Source organism: Molothrus aeneus, chromosome 9 (assembly GCF_037042795.1).
Source record: "Molothrus aeneus isolate 106 chromosome 9, BPBGC_Maene_1.0, whole genome shotgun sequence".
Classification (NCBI taxonomy): Eukaryota; Metazoa; Chordata; class Aves; order Passeriformes; family Icteridae; genus Molothrus; species Molothrus aeneus.
Window position 1 is genome coordinate 5,024,878 of NC_089654.1, and position 12,609 is coordinate 5,037,486.

Here is a 12,609-nt window from a genome sequence, read left to right on the forward strand (position 1 = left end):
CCCCTGCACCACTGTTGTTAAAACAAACTCCTGGTCTTGTGAGTGTGGGGAAAACAGTCCCAGAGCACAGCCCAGCTGTGGGCAAGGCTGTCTGTGCCAGCTTCCAAAGGTGCCAGCTGCCATCCAGGAGCACCTTGGGCCCCAGGCAGGGATCAGATCCCACGTGAGGCTGCTCACTGACAAAGCAGAATCCCTGCTGGATGGGTCCCCCTTGCCTCTTCCAGACCAGCTCCCCAGGGGGATGGATGTCTATGAAGCCAGACAAAAGACCACAAGAGCACAGGTCTATGAGTTTTATTTTAAAAGGACATTTATAAAATGCTCGTTTATAAAACTCCAAGTAAATATTTAAGGTACAAATGTAAAAACTAAGGTGCTATGAAAGATTTTTCTCCATTCTGGGGTTTTTTAAAGGAATTGCAGCTTCCTACGGTCGTATGTGTCTTGGGAAGACCTGAAACTGTTAACACATAACACCAGCAGATCATTAACTTTGACTCAACAACAAAAAAAGCACTAATGAAGCAGTAGCTGACTGTAGCAATGCAGATAAAAATCTAATTAACCAAGCAGGCTGTTTAAACTAAAGCCCTTACACTTGACTCAAAAGTAAAGAAATCTCCTAGGAATACGATTAGGCAATTATAAAACTGCCCCAAAATGGCTAAACTAAGATTTTCCAGGTGCTAAGCAGCATTAGCTGACAACTAATGAGCAACTAAGCAGGAAAGGAAGGAGTGATCCTCACAACACTTTCTTCTTTAAAAATCGGTGGATTTTTCCTATGTTGGGTGACAACACCATGGCTTGTTCTGCCAAGGTGTTTATAGGCAGGGAAAGGATTCTGGGATGACTCCAGTGATGGGAGAGGGCTCCAGCTGCATGGGGGATGCTTGGAGAGCTCTTGCAGAGCCACCCTGGATGCTGGCCCTGCATCCTGATCCCGCTGTGTGCAAGGGGGAGACGAGTTCAGTCATCAGCTGCATGTCAGAGCACGGATTGTTCTGGAAACCCTGGAAAGGCACCGAGCCAGGGACACACAGGTCCAGCAAGGCCTCCATCCCTGCTGTGCCCCAGGAGCCTCCCCTCGAGCTCAGCCCCTACTGCTGGCTCTGGCAGCAGATGGCCACGGCCATGGCCGAGCTGCTGCCAGGGCCAGCGGTGGCCACGCAGGAATTGTCCTCAATGTGGGCTCCCACGGAGCTCTGGGACAGGGTGTTACAGCCTGTCAGTGTCCAGCCATCCTCACAGGACACTGTCACCTAATGGGGAGCAGAGGTCACCATCCAGGGGTCAGCACAGGGATGCCCATCCCCGATGGCCCCACGGCTCAGGGTGTCGTGACTGCTGCCACCCGTCCCATCACAGCTGGGGACAGCAGTGAGGGCTGGGGTTGGGACAGTCACTCCCAAAAGCCATCAGGGTGGCAGAGGAACATGCAGACACAGCAGCACGGCAGAGGAGCATGGCCCATCCCTACCTTGTCCTCGTGTTCCAGGGCCGTGCGCTCCTGCAGCCGGCACTCGAGGCTGGCACTGGGGCAGCACAGGGCGTGTGCCAGCACCTCTGTCCTGCTGGCACAGCGGCTGGGCCCCCTCCCCAGCCCCTCCTCGGGCCTGCCACCAGCACCCAGCACCACGGATGGGGAGTGGAAACTGCACCCTGCCCGGGGGAGAGGGGATATGGGCACAGGGCAGCCATGGCAGCATCCCAGCGCACACAGTGGTGCCAAGGATGTCCCCAGAGAGCCCTGAACCTTCCCCCCTCCATGCACACAGCACATGCACCCCTTCCCTGCCACCCCAGCAACCACACCCTCCCTTTTACCCAAATCCCAGAGCGTTTCTGGTAGAAACACGTTTGTCCATCAGGCTCAAAGGTCTAAGCCCGTGTGTTGGGTGTTACCGGTCAGCACGTGTTCTCCTGGGGAGCACTGGGCCCCCTCGGCCCCCGGGGATCCGGCCTTGATCCGGCACCCGGCCCTGGGCCACGTGCAGCACCTGGCGATGGCATAAACGCCCTGGCCCCCGCTGTGGGCCACGCACTGCCTCTGGCCGTGCTTGTCCTGTGCATGGGGCACACAGCGTCACCTCGGGGGCCGGGGACACCCCTCGGGGGGCCGGGGACACCCCTCGGAGCCGAGCGGGCCTCCAGGGCAGCAGCTCCGCTCTGCTCTGCTCTGCTCACCTCCATGTGCTCCCCCAGCCGGCCGCCGCTGCGGGAGAAGCTTGAGCAGCTGAGCATCTCCTCGGCTCTGGCACAGCGAGCCACGGCCCTGGAGCGCCGGGAGAGCCCCGAGCGCGCCGACCACACGGAGCGGCAGAGCAGCCGCTGCTCCTCTGCAACGGGGCCGGGGCGTCAGCGGCGGGGGACACCCGCAGTGACACCCGCAGAGACACCCACACACCCTCAGTGCCACCCTCAGTGTCACCTTCAGTGTCATCCGCAGTGTCACCCACAGTGTCACCCAGCGCCCACGGCACCGACCAGGCTCCATCTCGCCCATCCCTGCCAGCGGCTGCAGCCAGGCTCAGCCGACATTCCCTGCCATGCTTCCACCCCAGCTCTGCCAGGCTCAGCTCGGGGGACATTCCCTGCCGTGCTTTCACCCCTGCACCTCTTTCCTGCTTAGGGCAGAGCTGTGCGAGCACCCAGCGGGCAGCGAGCTCCTCACCAGCCGCCAGCCGTGCGGGCAGCCCCGCCACGCTGTTGGGCGTCTGCAGGCGCTGCTCCTGCGGGATCCAGGCCGTGTCCACGGCGCCCTTGGTGGAGAAGCGCAGGAGGCGCTGGCGGAGCTCGGCCCGGCTCAGCCGGGGCTCGGCGCTGAGCAGCACGGCCGCGATGCCTGCAAGAGCCCGGGAGGCCGCGGTGACAACCGGAGGGGACAGAGCCGCCTACGCGGCGCTCCCGTGGGCGGCAGGGCTCCAGAGACACGGCAGAGGCCTCTCTGCAGCCCCTCGGGAGCGCTGCGCAGGCTGCAGCGCCCGAACGAGACACACCAACCCCGTGAGACAGGGAGCACAAAGATGCCCCCAGCCCGGGCATGCCCGGAGCCCTGTGCCAGCATCAGCCCTCCCTGCCCCTCAGGGCACAGCTCGCCTGCCACATGCGCGGCCGCCTGCGAGGTGCCGCTCCGCGCCGTGAAACACGTGCTGCAGTCGCTGGAGGCGCCGACGATGTCGTCCCCAGGGGCAAACAGGTCCACGCAGCGGCCAAAGTTGGTGCCCAGGGTGCCGATGGAGGCAGGCCGGTCCTGGCTGTCGGTGGCACCCACCGTGATGACCTGGCAGTGACAGCACGGGAGGGGTGGCGCGCCCAGCCCCAGCCCGGTGACCCGGGGGATGACCCGCAGGGATGAGGTGGCACCCCAGCCTCAGGGTCCCCCACAGCCGTACCTCCGGCTCGGATGCAGGCGAATAGAGGCAGGCATCGTCCTTGTAGTTGCCGGCAGCCGCCACCATGACCGCTCCGGTCCGTGCCAGCCGCCGGCAGCCCGCGTTCAGCGCGGGGCTCAGCGCTCCGGCCAGCGGCAGCAGCACCACCCGCGGCCGAGCCTCCAGCGCCCTCCCGATGGACTCCAGCGCTGCGAGCGGTAAAACACCATCAACACCATCGCAGGGAGCTCCGGGAGGGATCCTGCTCCCCTCGGGGCACGGGGTCACTCACCCATGAGGGTGCCGCTGACGGTGCCCTTCCCCTGGCAGTTCAGCACCCGGAGGCTGCGGATGTTGGCGCCCCTGGCCACGCCGGCGTCGCGCCCGCTCAGCACCGCGGCCACGTGGGTCCCGTGGCTGTCACACTGTCCGGCCTGGCACGGGCACCGCAGCTCCGTGCCCATTGCAGCAAAGCAGGTTTGCAATCCCACAGCGTGCCCCCCATTCTCTCTTACCCGGCACACACCCGTGCTACCCTAGAACACTTTCCTAGAGAGAAGCCCTGCCCGACTCAGCCGTATCTCCAAACACACCACCTTGAGGGTCCCAATATCCCCCAGGACCACAGCTCCTGTTGCCCATCCTCCCCAGCATTTTGGTCCAGGCCAGGTGTCTCCCTTGTCCTGGAAAGCCTCACAAGCCCGGCCAGGATTTGGTGGATGCAGGAGGGTGCTCTGGCCAGGATGCAGCACATGGCAGCTCAGGACTCACCTGCCTGTGGAAGTGGGTGCCATCCTCCTCGGGGATGCTCTCGAAGCCAGTCACAGTCACCCTGCCCTCGATCTCCCTGTGGCTGCTCTGCACGCTGCTGTCCAGCAGGTAAATCTCGGCCAGGTCTCCTTTATCTGCCAGGGATGCAGCAGGGGAGAAAGGCAACCTCCATCACGGCCAGCCCAGGCCACCTGGGCTGCTCCCAAAATGCAGCTCCAGACCCGCAGCACCATGGGGCTGAGGAATATTCCCATCCCTCAAGGAGAGGGGATCTGACTCTCCCTCAAAGCCCCCCCAGCGCTTACTGGGAGTGCTGTAGGAGCCCGAGCTGGGCTGTGGCCACAGGATCCTGCCGAGGTTCCAGGGAATGCTCTGGGCAAAGACGTAGGCATCCTCCTCAATGTACTTCACGTGCGGCAGCTTCAGCGCCTGCGGGGAGGACACAAAGCTCCTGTTTGCCCCCAAGGCTGGGGCTGCCACCGCCACCGGCGCCCAGTGCCCAGTGCCACCACCCTGTCCTACCGTGTCCAGGACGTCGCTGCTCATCCTCACCAGGAAGGCGGGCAGGAGGTGGAAGAGGTGCAGCAGCTCGGCCAGGTGTCCCCGCCGAGCCGCCCGGGCCTGCAGCCGCCGGGCCGTGCCTCGCAGCTCGGCCTCGCTGCCCGCCCGCAGCATCACCACGTAGCGCCCGGGCAGCCGCCACGACGCCTACGGGGACACCGGGATGGGGTTCGGGACACACAGACACACAGACACACACACAGGAGCGTGGCTGTGCCCCCTCCCCACGCTCCTCACCTTGGCGGCGCGATGGAAAGCAGCGGGTCCCGGAGGAGCGGCCCCGACGGCGGCTTCCCCCTGCTCGGCCGCCCGCAGGGCCAGACCCAGCTCCGCCAGCGCCAGCACCAGCGCCAGCTCCAGCCCCCGCGGGGACATCCCGCACCCCACGGGCAGACGGGAGACGCCGGGACCCTCGGCCGGGGGTGGCACTGGCGGGGAGCCCCTGCGCGACCGCCGAGGGGCCGGAGCGCACCCGCGGGACCGAGGGGCCGCTGCGCGGTCGAAGGGCTGGAGCGGGGCCGGGGAGCTGGAGCGGGGCCGAGGGGCCGGAGCGCACCCGCGGAGCGCACCCGCGGGTCTCAGATCCCGGAGCGCACCCGCGGATTTGAGATTCCGGAGCGCACCCGCGCAGGTCCCGGAGCGCACCCACGCAGATCCCGAAGCGCACCCGCGGATTTCAGATCCCAGAGCGCACCCGCGCAGCTCCCGGCGCGCACCCGCTGATCTCGGGTCCCGGAGCGCACCCACACAGGTCCCGGAGCGCACCCGCGGATCTCGGGTCCCGGAGCGCAGCGGCGGGCGCGGCTCGGTCTGGCCGGGGCTCAGCGCGGATCCCGCCGCGGCCGCGGGCCCCACCGGGCACGCCGGGCGGGTTAAGCATTAACGGGGCCGAGGGGAGAGGGCGGATGGGGCCGCTGCTCACCCCGAGTCCCGGCGGATCGCTGGGGGCTCTGGCGAGCAAAGCGCAGCCGCTCAAGGACTGCTTTGAGAAAGGGCTGAAAGCTTTAATGTGCCTCCTACTGCCTCACTCCACGAATAATTTCCCGTGAAATCCTCTAATCCTGTTTGGGCATTTTTTACAGAGTCGTCACACATGGCAGATGCCCTTTTTGCGGGATGATATCGGCGCTTTCCCGCGGGTCCCCACGCCGCTTCCCACCTCTGCCCTCCCGCAGCATCGCGATCCCACACTGCCCCACATCCCCAGTGACCTTCGGCAAACCCCGTCCCTGCTCCCGGCTCTTCAGGGAAATAGGAATTTGTGGTTTTGGCTGGTTATTTATAAGCTCCTCAGAGGTTAAATGTTTATATGGATGCACACGTTTTATACAGATGTGTGTGTTTGGTATGGTTTGTATGAATTTATGTTTTACATGTTTTACACGTTATAATTATGTGTATGGTTTGTATTCACATATGTGTTTTATATGGATGTGTGTGGTTTGCACCCACCTATATGTTTTAAATGATGAACGTGTTTTATAATTATATGTTATTTATCATTATCCATGTATTATTTATAATTATAATTAATTAAAAATTAATTTTATAATTAATGGTTCGCATGGACATTAATGCTTTATACAGGTGTGCATGTTTTACAAGGATGTGCATGGTTTATATGGATGGGTGTGTTTAATATGGATGTGAACAGTTTGCAGGGGAAATGTTGATTTTTTTAATGAGACCTCAAGCCTGAACTCTGGTTCATGTGACTGCAGGGACACCAGACCCGGCTTGTCACCCCTCTGCTGCAAAGAGCTGACACTGGAAGGGGTCAGCCTTCAGGACACTGATCATGGGATCAAGCCTCACTCCTGATTTTTGGCTCAGCTTCCTTAGCGCTGCAAAGTCCCACAACGCACCACAGGGGCCTCAGGAGGCTTCTGAGACAGCTGAGCACAGGGGGACCCTGTCTCAAGGGGGACAGTCTCCTTCTCCCTGCCGCCTTTCCCTTTTGCACAGGGGACAATCTGTGACTCAGGGGACAACCCTGTGTCCCAGGGAAGGATGGAAGGAGCACAAAGAGGAGGGAGGGGGTGGCAGAATTCCTCAGTTCCACATGCATCCCCATGTGCTGAGGAACCCATGGAGATATTGGAAGCCTGGGAAGGGATTTGGCCCAGCTCTCACACTCCAGGACTGGGTCTGCAGAAAGGTTTGGGTTTTTTTTTTTTCTTAACTGAGAAATAAATAGCCCAAAATTTGCACCTTGTGCAGAAGAGCTCTGTTTCAGCCCTGGCTCCCTGTGGAGCTCACAGCGAGTGTGTGTGTGTAAAGGTGGGGAGGAAGGAGAGAGCAGAGGAGGCATCAGAGAAGATCTCAACAAGGGGGAAGGGCTCCTATAATCCCTGCTGCCGTCCCTTCGCTGGGAGAGATGGAGCATCCCGTCGGCAAAAAGAAGAGCCCCCACAGATTTTTGGGGGAACGCCCCCGGGTGTTATACTTTCAAGATACCAAGGCCACCCCACGGAATACAGCGGGGAGGAATAAGTGTCATGCACCAGCCGGGAATCGAACCCGGGTCGCAAGAATGGGAATCTTGCATGATACCACTACACCACTGGTGCGCTGTTCTCACCTTTCCCCCGCGGGGTACCAAGCCTGGAGCCCGTCCCCGTCCCGTGTGGCTGCCACCGCCGGCGCTTCCTGTCCATCTGCCCCCGTCCCCGCGGGGTCACACGCGTGGCCAGCGTGGCTGCCACCGCCGGCCCCTCCTGTCCATCTGCCCCCATCCCCGCGGGGTCACACGCGTGGCCAGCGTGGCTGCCACCGCCGGCCCCTCCTGTCCATCTGCCCCCGTCCCCGCGGGTCACACGCGTGGCCAGCGGGCGCTGCCCCCTGCTCGGGCCGAGCCGGGCCCGGGGCTGCGGGCGGCGCTTAATGCCATGCAGGAATGTGCCGGCTCCCACAATGTTTAACCTCGGCCGGCGCGGGAGCCGAGTCCCTGGGCTCAAGGATGCTGTGCCGGGATGGGGGATGCACTCCCAGCTGCGGGAGAGGGTCCAGGCTCCGTGTCAGCCCCCTCCCCAGCCTCTGCCGGGAGAAATGCTTCTGAAAAACTTCTTTTTCAGAAGCATTTCTGAATGAAAACAATTTCTTTTGCCAAAAGTGAAAGTGAGTGCCGAGCCATGAGGTAGGAATCTCTTCTGTGAGGAAATTCTGGGAGAGTGCTCAACCTGGAGAAGAGAAGGCTCCAGAGAGACCTTAGAGCCCTTTCCAGCACAGAGACTACAGGAGAGCAGGGAGGGACTTTGGATCTGAAGTGCTGGCACAGTTTTCCCAGGGAAGCTGTGGATGTCCCGTCCTTGGACACATTCAAGGGCAGGTTGGACAGGCCTTGGAGCAGCCTGGTCTGGTGGAAGGTGTCCCTTGGAACACCTTAAGGACTTTAAAGTCCTTTCCCAACCCAAACATTCTGTGTTTCTATAGGTAAAAGCTTCTGGGTCTCCACCAGATTCCCACACTCCACAGGAGCAGTGACACAGTGACACCCTGCCCTGGGCACCCTCTGAAACTCAGTGAGATGTGGCTCCATCCAAACAGCATTCCCAGAGCCACCACGCTCCCCCAGCCTGGGAAGGACAGGCAGGAGCTGGGTCCATGTAATCCATCCAGTAATGCTTCCCCTGGAGAGCAGCTCACAACCCCGTGCCAATGTTTAGCCAACACTGCAGCCTTCATTCCCCACCCTCCTGTTGGCCATAAACACCCCAAGTGCTCCCTGCCCTTCTGCTTTGGTGACACCAAGGTGAGCCAAGGGTGCAGCAGTGTCACAGGGCTGTGACACCTCAGGCACAGCCTTTTCTTTGCATAGCCTGCACTGTACCAGCCAAGCACAGGACATCCCTGCAGGGCTCTGTGCCCCATCCCCCTGGGGTGCTGGGGGACAGCTTTCCCCCACTTTTCCACCTGGGGGGTTGGAGCTGCAGGGTTTTTTAGCTCCCTTCCAGCTCAGTTCTGTGATTCTATGGGATTTGCTGAGGTCTCCTCTGCCAGCAGATGTGTGCTCCCAATTCTCCTGGGGCCATGCCAGGCACAGGCAGACCCAGCCCAGCTTTCCCAAAACAGAGCAAGGGACTCTCACAGCATCCCCATGCTGTTGGATGCTTTGATGCAGACCCAGTGGCCCTGGGGAGGCTCAGCCTCACCCTGCAGTCCTGAGCAGCCAAAGGTTGTAGCTCCCAGCAGCTCTGCCATCTCTGTGTGCTGGGGACAGGTTTGGAGAGTCCCTGTGCTGTCCCTGTCGTGGTGACAAACAGGCTGAGATCCACCCACACCGTTTGGGACAAACACTTTTTATTCACAGGAAGTTTGGGGACGGTGGGTGCCAGCCTGCAAAGCCACCTGCAGCTGATGACACCGACCCAGCAGACTGTGCAAAGCCACCACCTCGAGTGCCATCACAGGGGCTTTGGCTCAGCTGTGTCCTCCTCCCTGTGCTCCCAGGAGTGCTGGAAGTGGTCCTTGTGCAGGAGACAGGGGACAGCACCATCTGTCCCCTCCGTCACCCCTCTCCCAACCTGGCTGCCTGCTGCAGGAGATTCTGGATTGAATTTTAATTTCAGCAGAGCTTGGGTAAGTGGGAAAAAGACTTTGAGGACATCTCTGCTTGATAAAACCCACCTGCCCTGAGCAGGTTTTACCCACCTACACCTGATCCTGTTCCAAACAGCACGGCCAATCCTTTCCCTTCCCAAGCACAGCACTTAGCCCAGATCCTGCCCAGCCCAGCTTCTCTGTGCCCACCCAAATGGCTCTGGCAAGGATGCCTTGTCCCATATTCTGTTGAATTCAGGGGCTGGGTGTTCCCCCTTTGGCTCTGGGGGAAATCACAGCCTCCTGAGTGGCTGGGTGTGCACAAGGGGTGCAGCACGGCCCCGGGACAGGCAGGATCCTGGGGCCACTGCACTTTTGGGGACAGCCCCCTTTCCCCCAGGCTATGATCAGTGCATCCCCTCCATGAGGTGAGTCCAAGTGGCCATTCTTCCCAGGAAATCAGTTCTCAGGCTCAGACAGGCCATCGCTCTCCTTGAGCAGAGCATCCGGCTCCTCCTGGAGCCCGTAGTAGAGATCGTCCTCCCTCCCGGGGCCCTTCCGGGGGGCTCGGGGCTGCTCTCCCCGCTCCGGGAGGCTGGCATGGTTGGAGCAGGGCAGGCTCCGGCTCTGCGGCGTGGGGCTGCCGGGCACGGAGCCCTCCAGCGACGGCGTGTCCATCTCCTCCAGCAGGGATGCCAGCGGAGCGTCCCCCGGCCTGCGGGGACACCGAACAGCAAACGCGGCTGGGCAGGAGGTGCCATCCCCGGCCGTCCCAGCATCACCAGTGCCCTGGCTGGAGGGACCTGCGATGTCTGTCCCTATCCCAGCCCTCGGTGCCTGCTTTTTTGGGGAAAACTTGCTTGCCAGGTTCCTGCTGCCCAGGGGGTGAAATAATTGTTGTGCTAACATTTCCTGAACCTGCAGCTGGGATGGGAAAACAATGCACCCATCCCAGCTGTAGCTACATTTTGGCAGCTGCCCGTGTGCCCTGAACAGTGACCCCCATCACTTGCAGAGCCCTCTGGGACCTCTCAAACCAATGCTTGGGCATCATATGTGGCATCTGGTTTGAGGGTGACGTGCTGTGCATCTCATTTCCATCAAAGTCTGACCAGAAACTTTGGGGTTATTCTTGTGAGGGACGCTGTTTATATTGATAAAGTGAAATAAAAGCAAAATGCGAAAATGCAATCATCAAAATACAAATTACAACCAAAGGCCATCTAAACGTCCTCCTGGGAAATAATTTGGTTCAGAGAATCCTCGTGGCTTGAGACTCCATCCCCACCATTCAGTGGGGCCAAGGGTGTGGAGGCTCAGTGCTGTGACAGCAGCAAAAACCCCTCAGCATCCTCTCCCTCCCCATAATACTGGGGGTCTGATCCCCCCATTTTCACCCCTCATCCCAGCAGTGCCACCCCAGGCCCGCAGGCATCACCTACCAGCTGCCTGCTGCTGTTTCCCGGCGGGACGGCAGCTCCTGCAGGGGCTCTGCAGCGCCGTGCAGCTCCCGGTGGATCTCTGCCCTGGCCTGCAGGGATGGCTGCGAGCAGCTCCGGGGCCGGGGGGGCTGTGCCCGGGCTGGGGCTGGGCACACCGAGCTCACCTCCTGCCTCTGGACCTGCTCGTAGGATGGCAGGCTCTTCTCGTAGGTGCTGCTGGCCTCTGGCTTGGGGCAGGGGGAAACCAAGCTGCAGGCAAAGGGATAACAGGGTGCTGAGCAAACCTGGGCCCCGTGGAGCTGGGAGATGCTCAGGCACGTGCACACAGGGCTCCATCACCTGAGGGAGTGGCTTTAGAGGCCACCAAGGCTGTGTCACTGCCCACACCAGCAGCAGAGCCAGGGGATGCCTGCAGGAGCACCACTGGATGATGCTCTGCCTCCCCCAGTGTCCCTCAGGCTCAGCCTCTCCCAGCCTGATCCCTGCTTGGCATTTTGTGTTGTACCAGGTGCAGCTGTCCCCAGTGTCAGAGCCTGTCCCCAGGGCACACGCCGCCCTGCTGTGGGACCCACCCTGTGTCCTTGTGTGGCAGCACCGTGGGTTTGTGGTCCAGGAACCGCTCGGCCTCGAGGTCCGCAGGCACAAACGTTATCTGGGGGAAAAGAGAGGCAGAGCCCAGGGCTGTGCTGGGCAGCACAGGGACCCCGGCCCTCAGAGTGGGGAGAGGGCCAGAGTGTCCCTTCAGCTGGGCTTAGGGTCTTTTCCCACCGTATTTGGACGTTTTCCTTGGAAATGGCACTTTTGAGGGCAATCGGTAAGGAATGAATGAGTCCAGCACAGCCCTGCTCTCAGTGCCTTTCACACGTGTCCCCAAGCCCAGAGGGAGTCCCAAGGCCCACACAGGAGGTCAGTGGTCAGGGACCACACCGAGGGTGTCCCATCCTTGAGCCTCCAGCACGGTGGCAAAGCCACATGTCCCTCCTGGCTGGGGCTGAGCTCAGCTTTGAGGGGAGCTGCTTTCTGCTCCACCCCAATCCTAGAGAACACAGCGGCTTCCAGAGGTCCCAGCTGGTCCTGGGTCCTGAGGTGGCTCTGCCACATTCTGGAGGGCAGCCAGGTTGTTGATGGGCCACCCAGCAGTCCCAGATCAGTCCTGCAGATGCCCTCTCCTGGAAAAAGCCCTATTCTGCCAGAGCCCTTCCCAGGGCAGGGACGCGTGGCTGCGCTCCTGCCGGCTGTGCCCTCTGCCAAGGAGACTGCCAGCTGAGTGCCCCCCCGGCCTCCACAGCCACCACAGTCCCTTCTTGGGAGCCCTGGGAGCCTGCCAAGCCCCAGAGCCCAGGGAAGGGCAGCGTGGGAGAGGTGAACACAAGTTTATTTCCTTGGGATTGTTCCCTGCTGCCTGTTTGAAGCAAAGTCCCAGGCTCAGGGGTGAAGGAGATGAGGCACATCCTGCAGGCATCAGCAGGGCACAAACCTCCCAAAATAATTCCCCTTCCAGATTTCTGTAACTGGCTTCCCCTGGGGAAACTGAGGCTGCACATCCACAGCAGCCAAAGCCCCCCAAATCCAGCCCTTGATCTCCCCAAAGTTCCCAGCAGCAGCAGGAAGGATCCTACCTTTGGGTAGCACTGGCACATGCTCCATGTGATGCCCACGGCCACCAGCAGCACACCCAGGACACAGAAGGTGATGTAGTACTGGGGCTTTTCCATGCTCATGATGAACATGCCCAGCATCACCAGGAAGAAGCCCAGGATGATGAAGCCGTAGCGGAAGCTCTTCTCCTCTGCCATGGGCTCCGGCTGGGGGAGGCAGGAGGGGAGATTTTGGGAAGCCCGTCCACCTGAGGCTGCTGAGCACACCTGCAGCGTAAGGCAAGGAGTGGTTTCTCTCTCCAGAGGCTGCCAGGAGCTGCACGT

The 12,609-nt window shown here is 60.9% G+C and overlaps 2 protein-coding genes and 1 non-coding gene across 3 annotated transcripts; all 3 read right to left on the reverse strand.

Annotated features, from left to right (window-relative positions):
- Window positions 1–285: 285 nt before the first annotated feature.
- PCSK9 (proprotein convertase subtilisin/kexin type 9) lies at window positions 286–4,800 on the reverse strand. Its single transcript, XM_066555701.1, has 11 exons — window positions 4,668–4,800; window positions 4,451–4,574; window positions 4,146–4,279; window positions 3,667–3,808; window positions 3,396–3,583; window positions 3,100–3,283; window positions 2,675–2,845; window positions 2,188–2,339; window positions 1,906–2,065; window positions 1,481–1,662; window positions 286–1,262 (listed from the first exon to the last, which is right to left on the reverse strand). Exons 1-11 carry the CDS (start codon window positions 4,689–4,691, stop codon window positions 1,101–1,103), a joined length of 1,623 nt encoding a protein of 540 aa, XP_066411798.1. The 5' UTR covers window positions 4,692–4,800; the 3' UTR covers window positions 286–1,100.
- A 2,405-nt stretch (window positions 4,801–7,205) lies between these two features.
- On the reverse strand, window positions 7,206–7,276 carry TRNAG-CCC (transfer RNA glycine (anticodon CCC)). Its single transcript has one exon. It is a non-coding gene; the product is annotated as a tRNA-Gly (tRNA).
- Window positions 7,277–9,704: 2,428 nt separating this feature from the next.
- Window positions 9,705–12,483, reverse strand: BSND (barttin CLCNK type accessory subunit beta). Its single transcript, XM_066555224.1, has 4 exons — window positions 12,307–12,483; window positions 11,260–11,339; window positions 10,690–10,936; window positions 9,705–9,971 (listed from the first exon to the last, which is right to left on the reverse strand). The coding sequence occupies exons 1-4, from the start codon at window positions 12,481–12,483 to the stop codon at window positions 9,705–9,707; spliced, it is 771 nt and encodes a 256-aa protein (XP_066411321.1).
- Between the last annotated feature and the right edge of the window lie 126 nt (window positions 12,484–12,609).

Bases quoted from the DNA above. Each gene is read 5' to 3' on its own strand.
- BSND (XM_066555224.1), bottom strand. From the start codon at position 12,483: ATGGCAGAGGAGAAGAGCTTCCGCTACGGCTTCATCATCCTGGGCTTC. The intron at 11,340-12,306 runs GTAGGATCCTTC...CTTTTCCCCCAG, and splicing joins TGTGCCAGTGCTACCCAAAG to ATAACGTTTGTGCCTGCGGA. The intron at 10,937-11,259 runs GTGGGTCCCACA...CTTTGCCTGCAG, and splicing joins CTGCCACACAAGGACACAGG to CTTGGTTTCCCCCTGCCCCA.
- PCSK9 (XM_066555701.1), bottom strand. From the start codon at position 4,691: ATGAGCAGCGACGTCCTGGACACG. The intron at 4,575-4,667 runs GTAGGACAGGGT...TCCTCCCCGCAG, and splicing joins GCAGCGACGTCCTGGACACG to GCGCTGAAGCTGCCGCACGT. The intron at 1,263-1,480 runs GTAGGGATGGGC...GCTCCCCATTAG, and splicing joins CCCTGGAACACGAGGACAAG to GTGACAGTGTCCTGTGAGGA.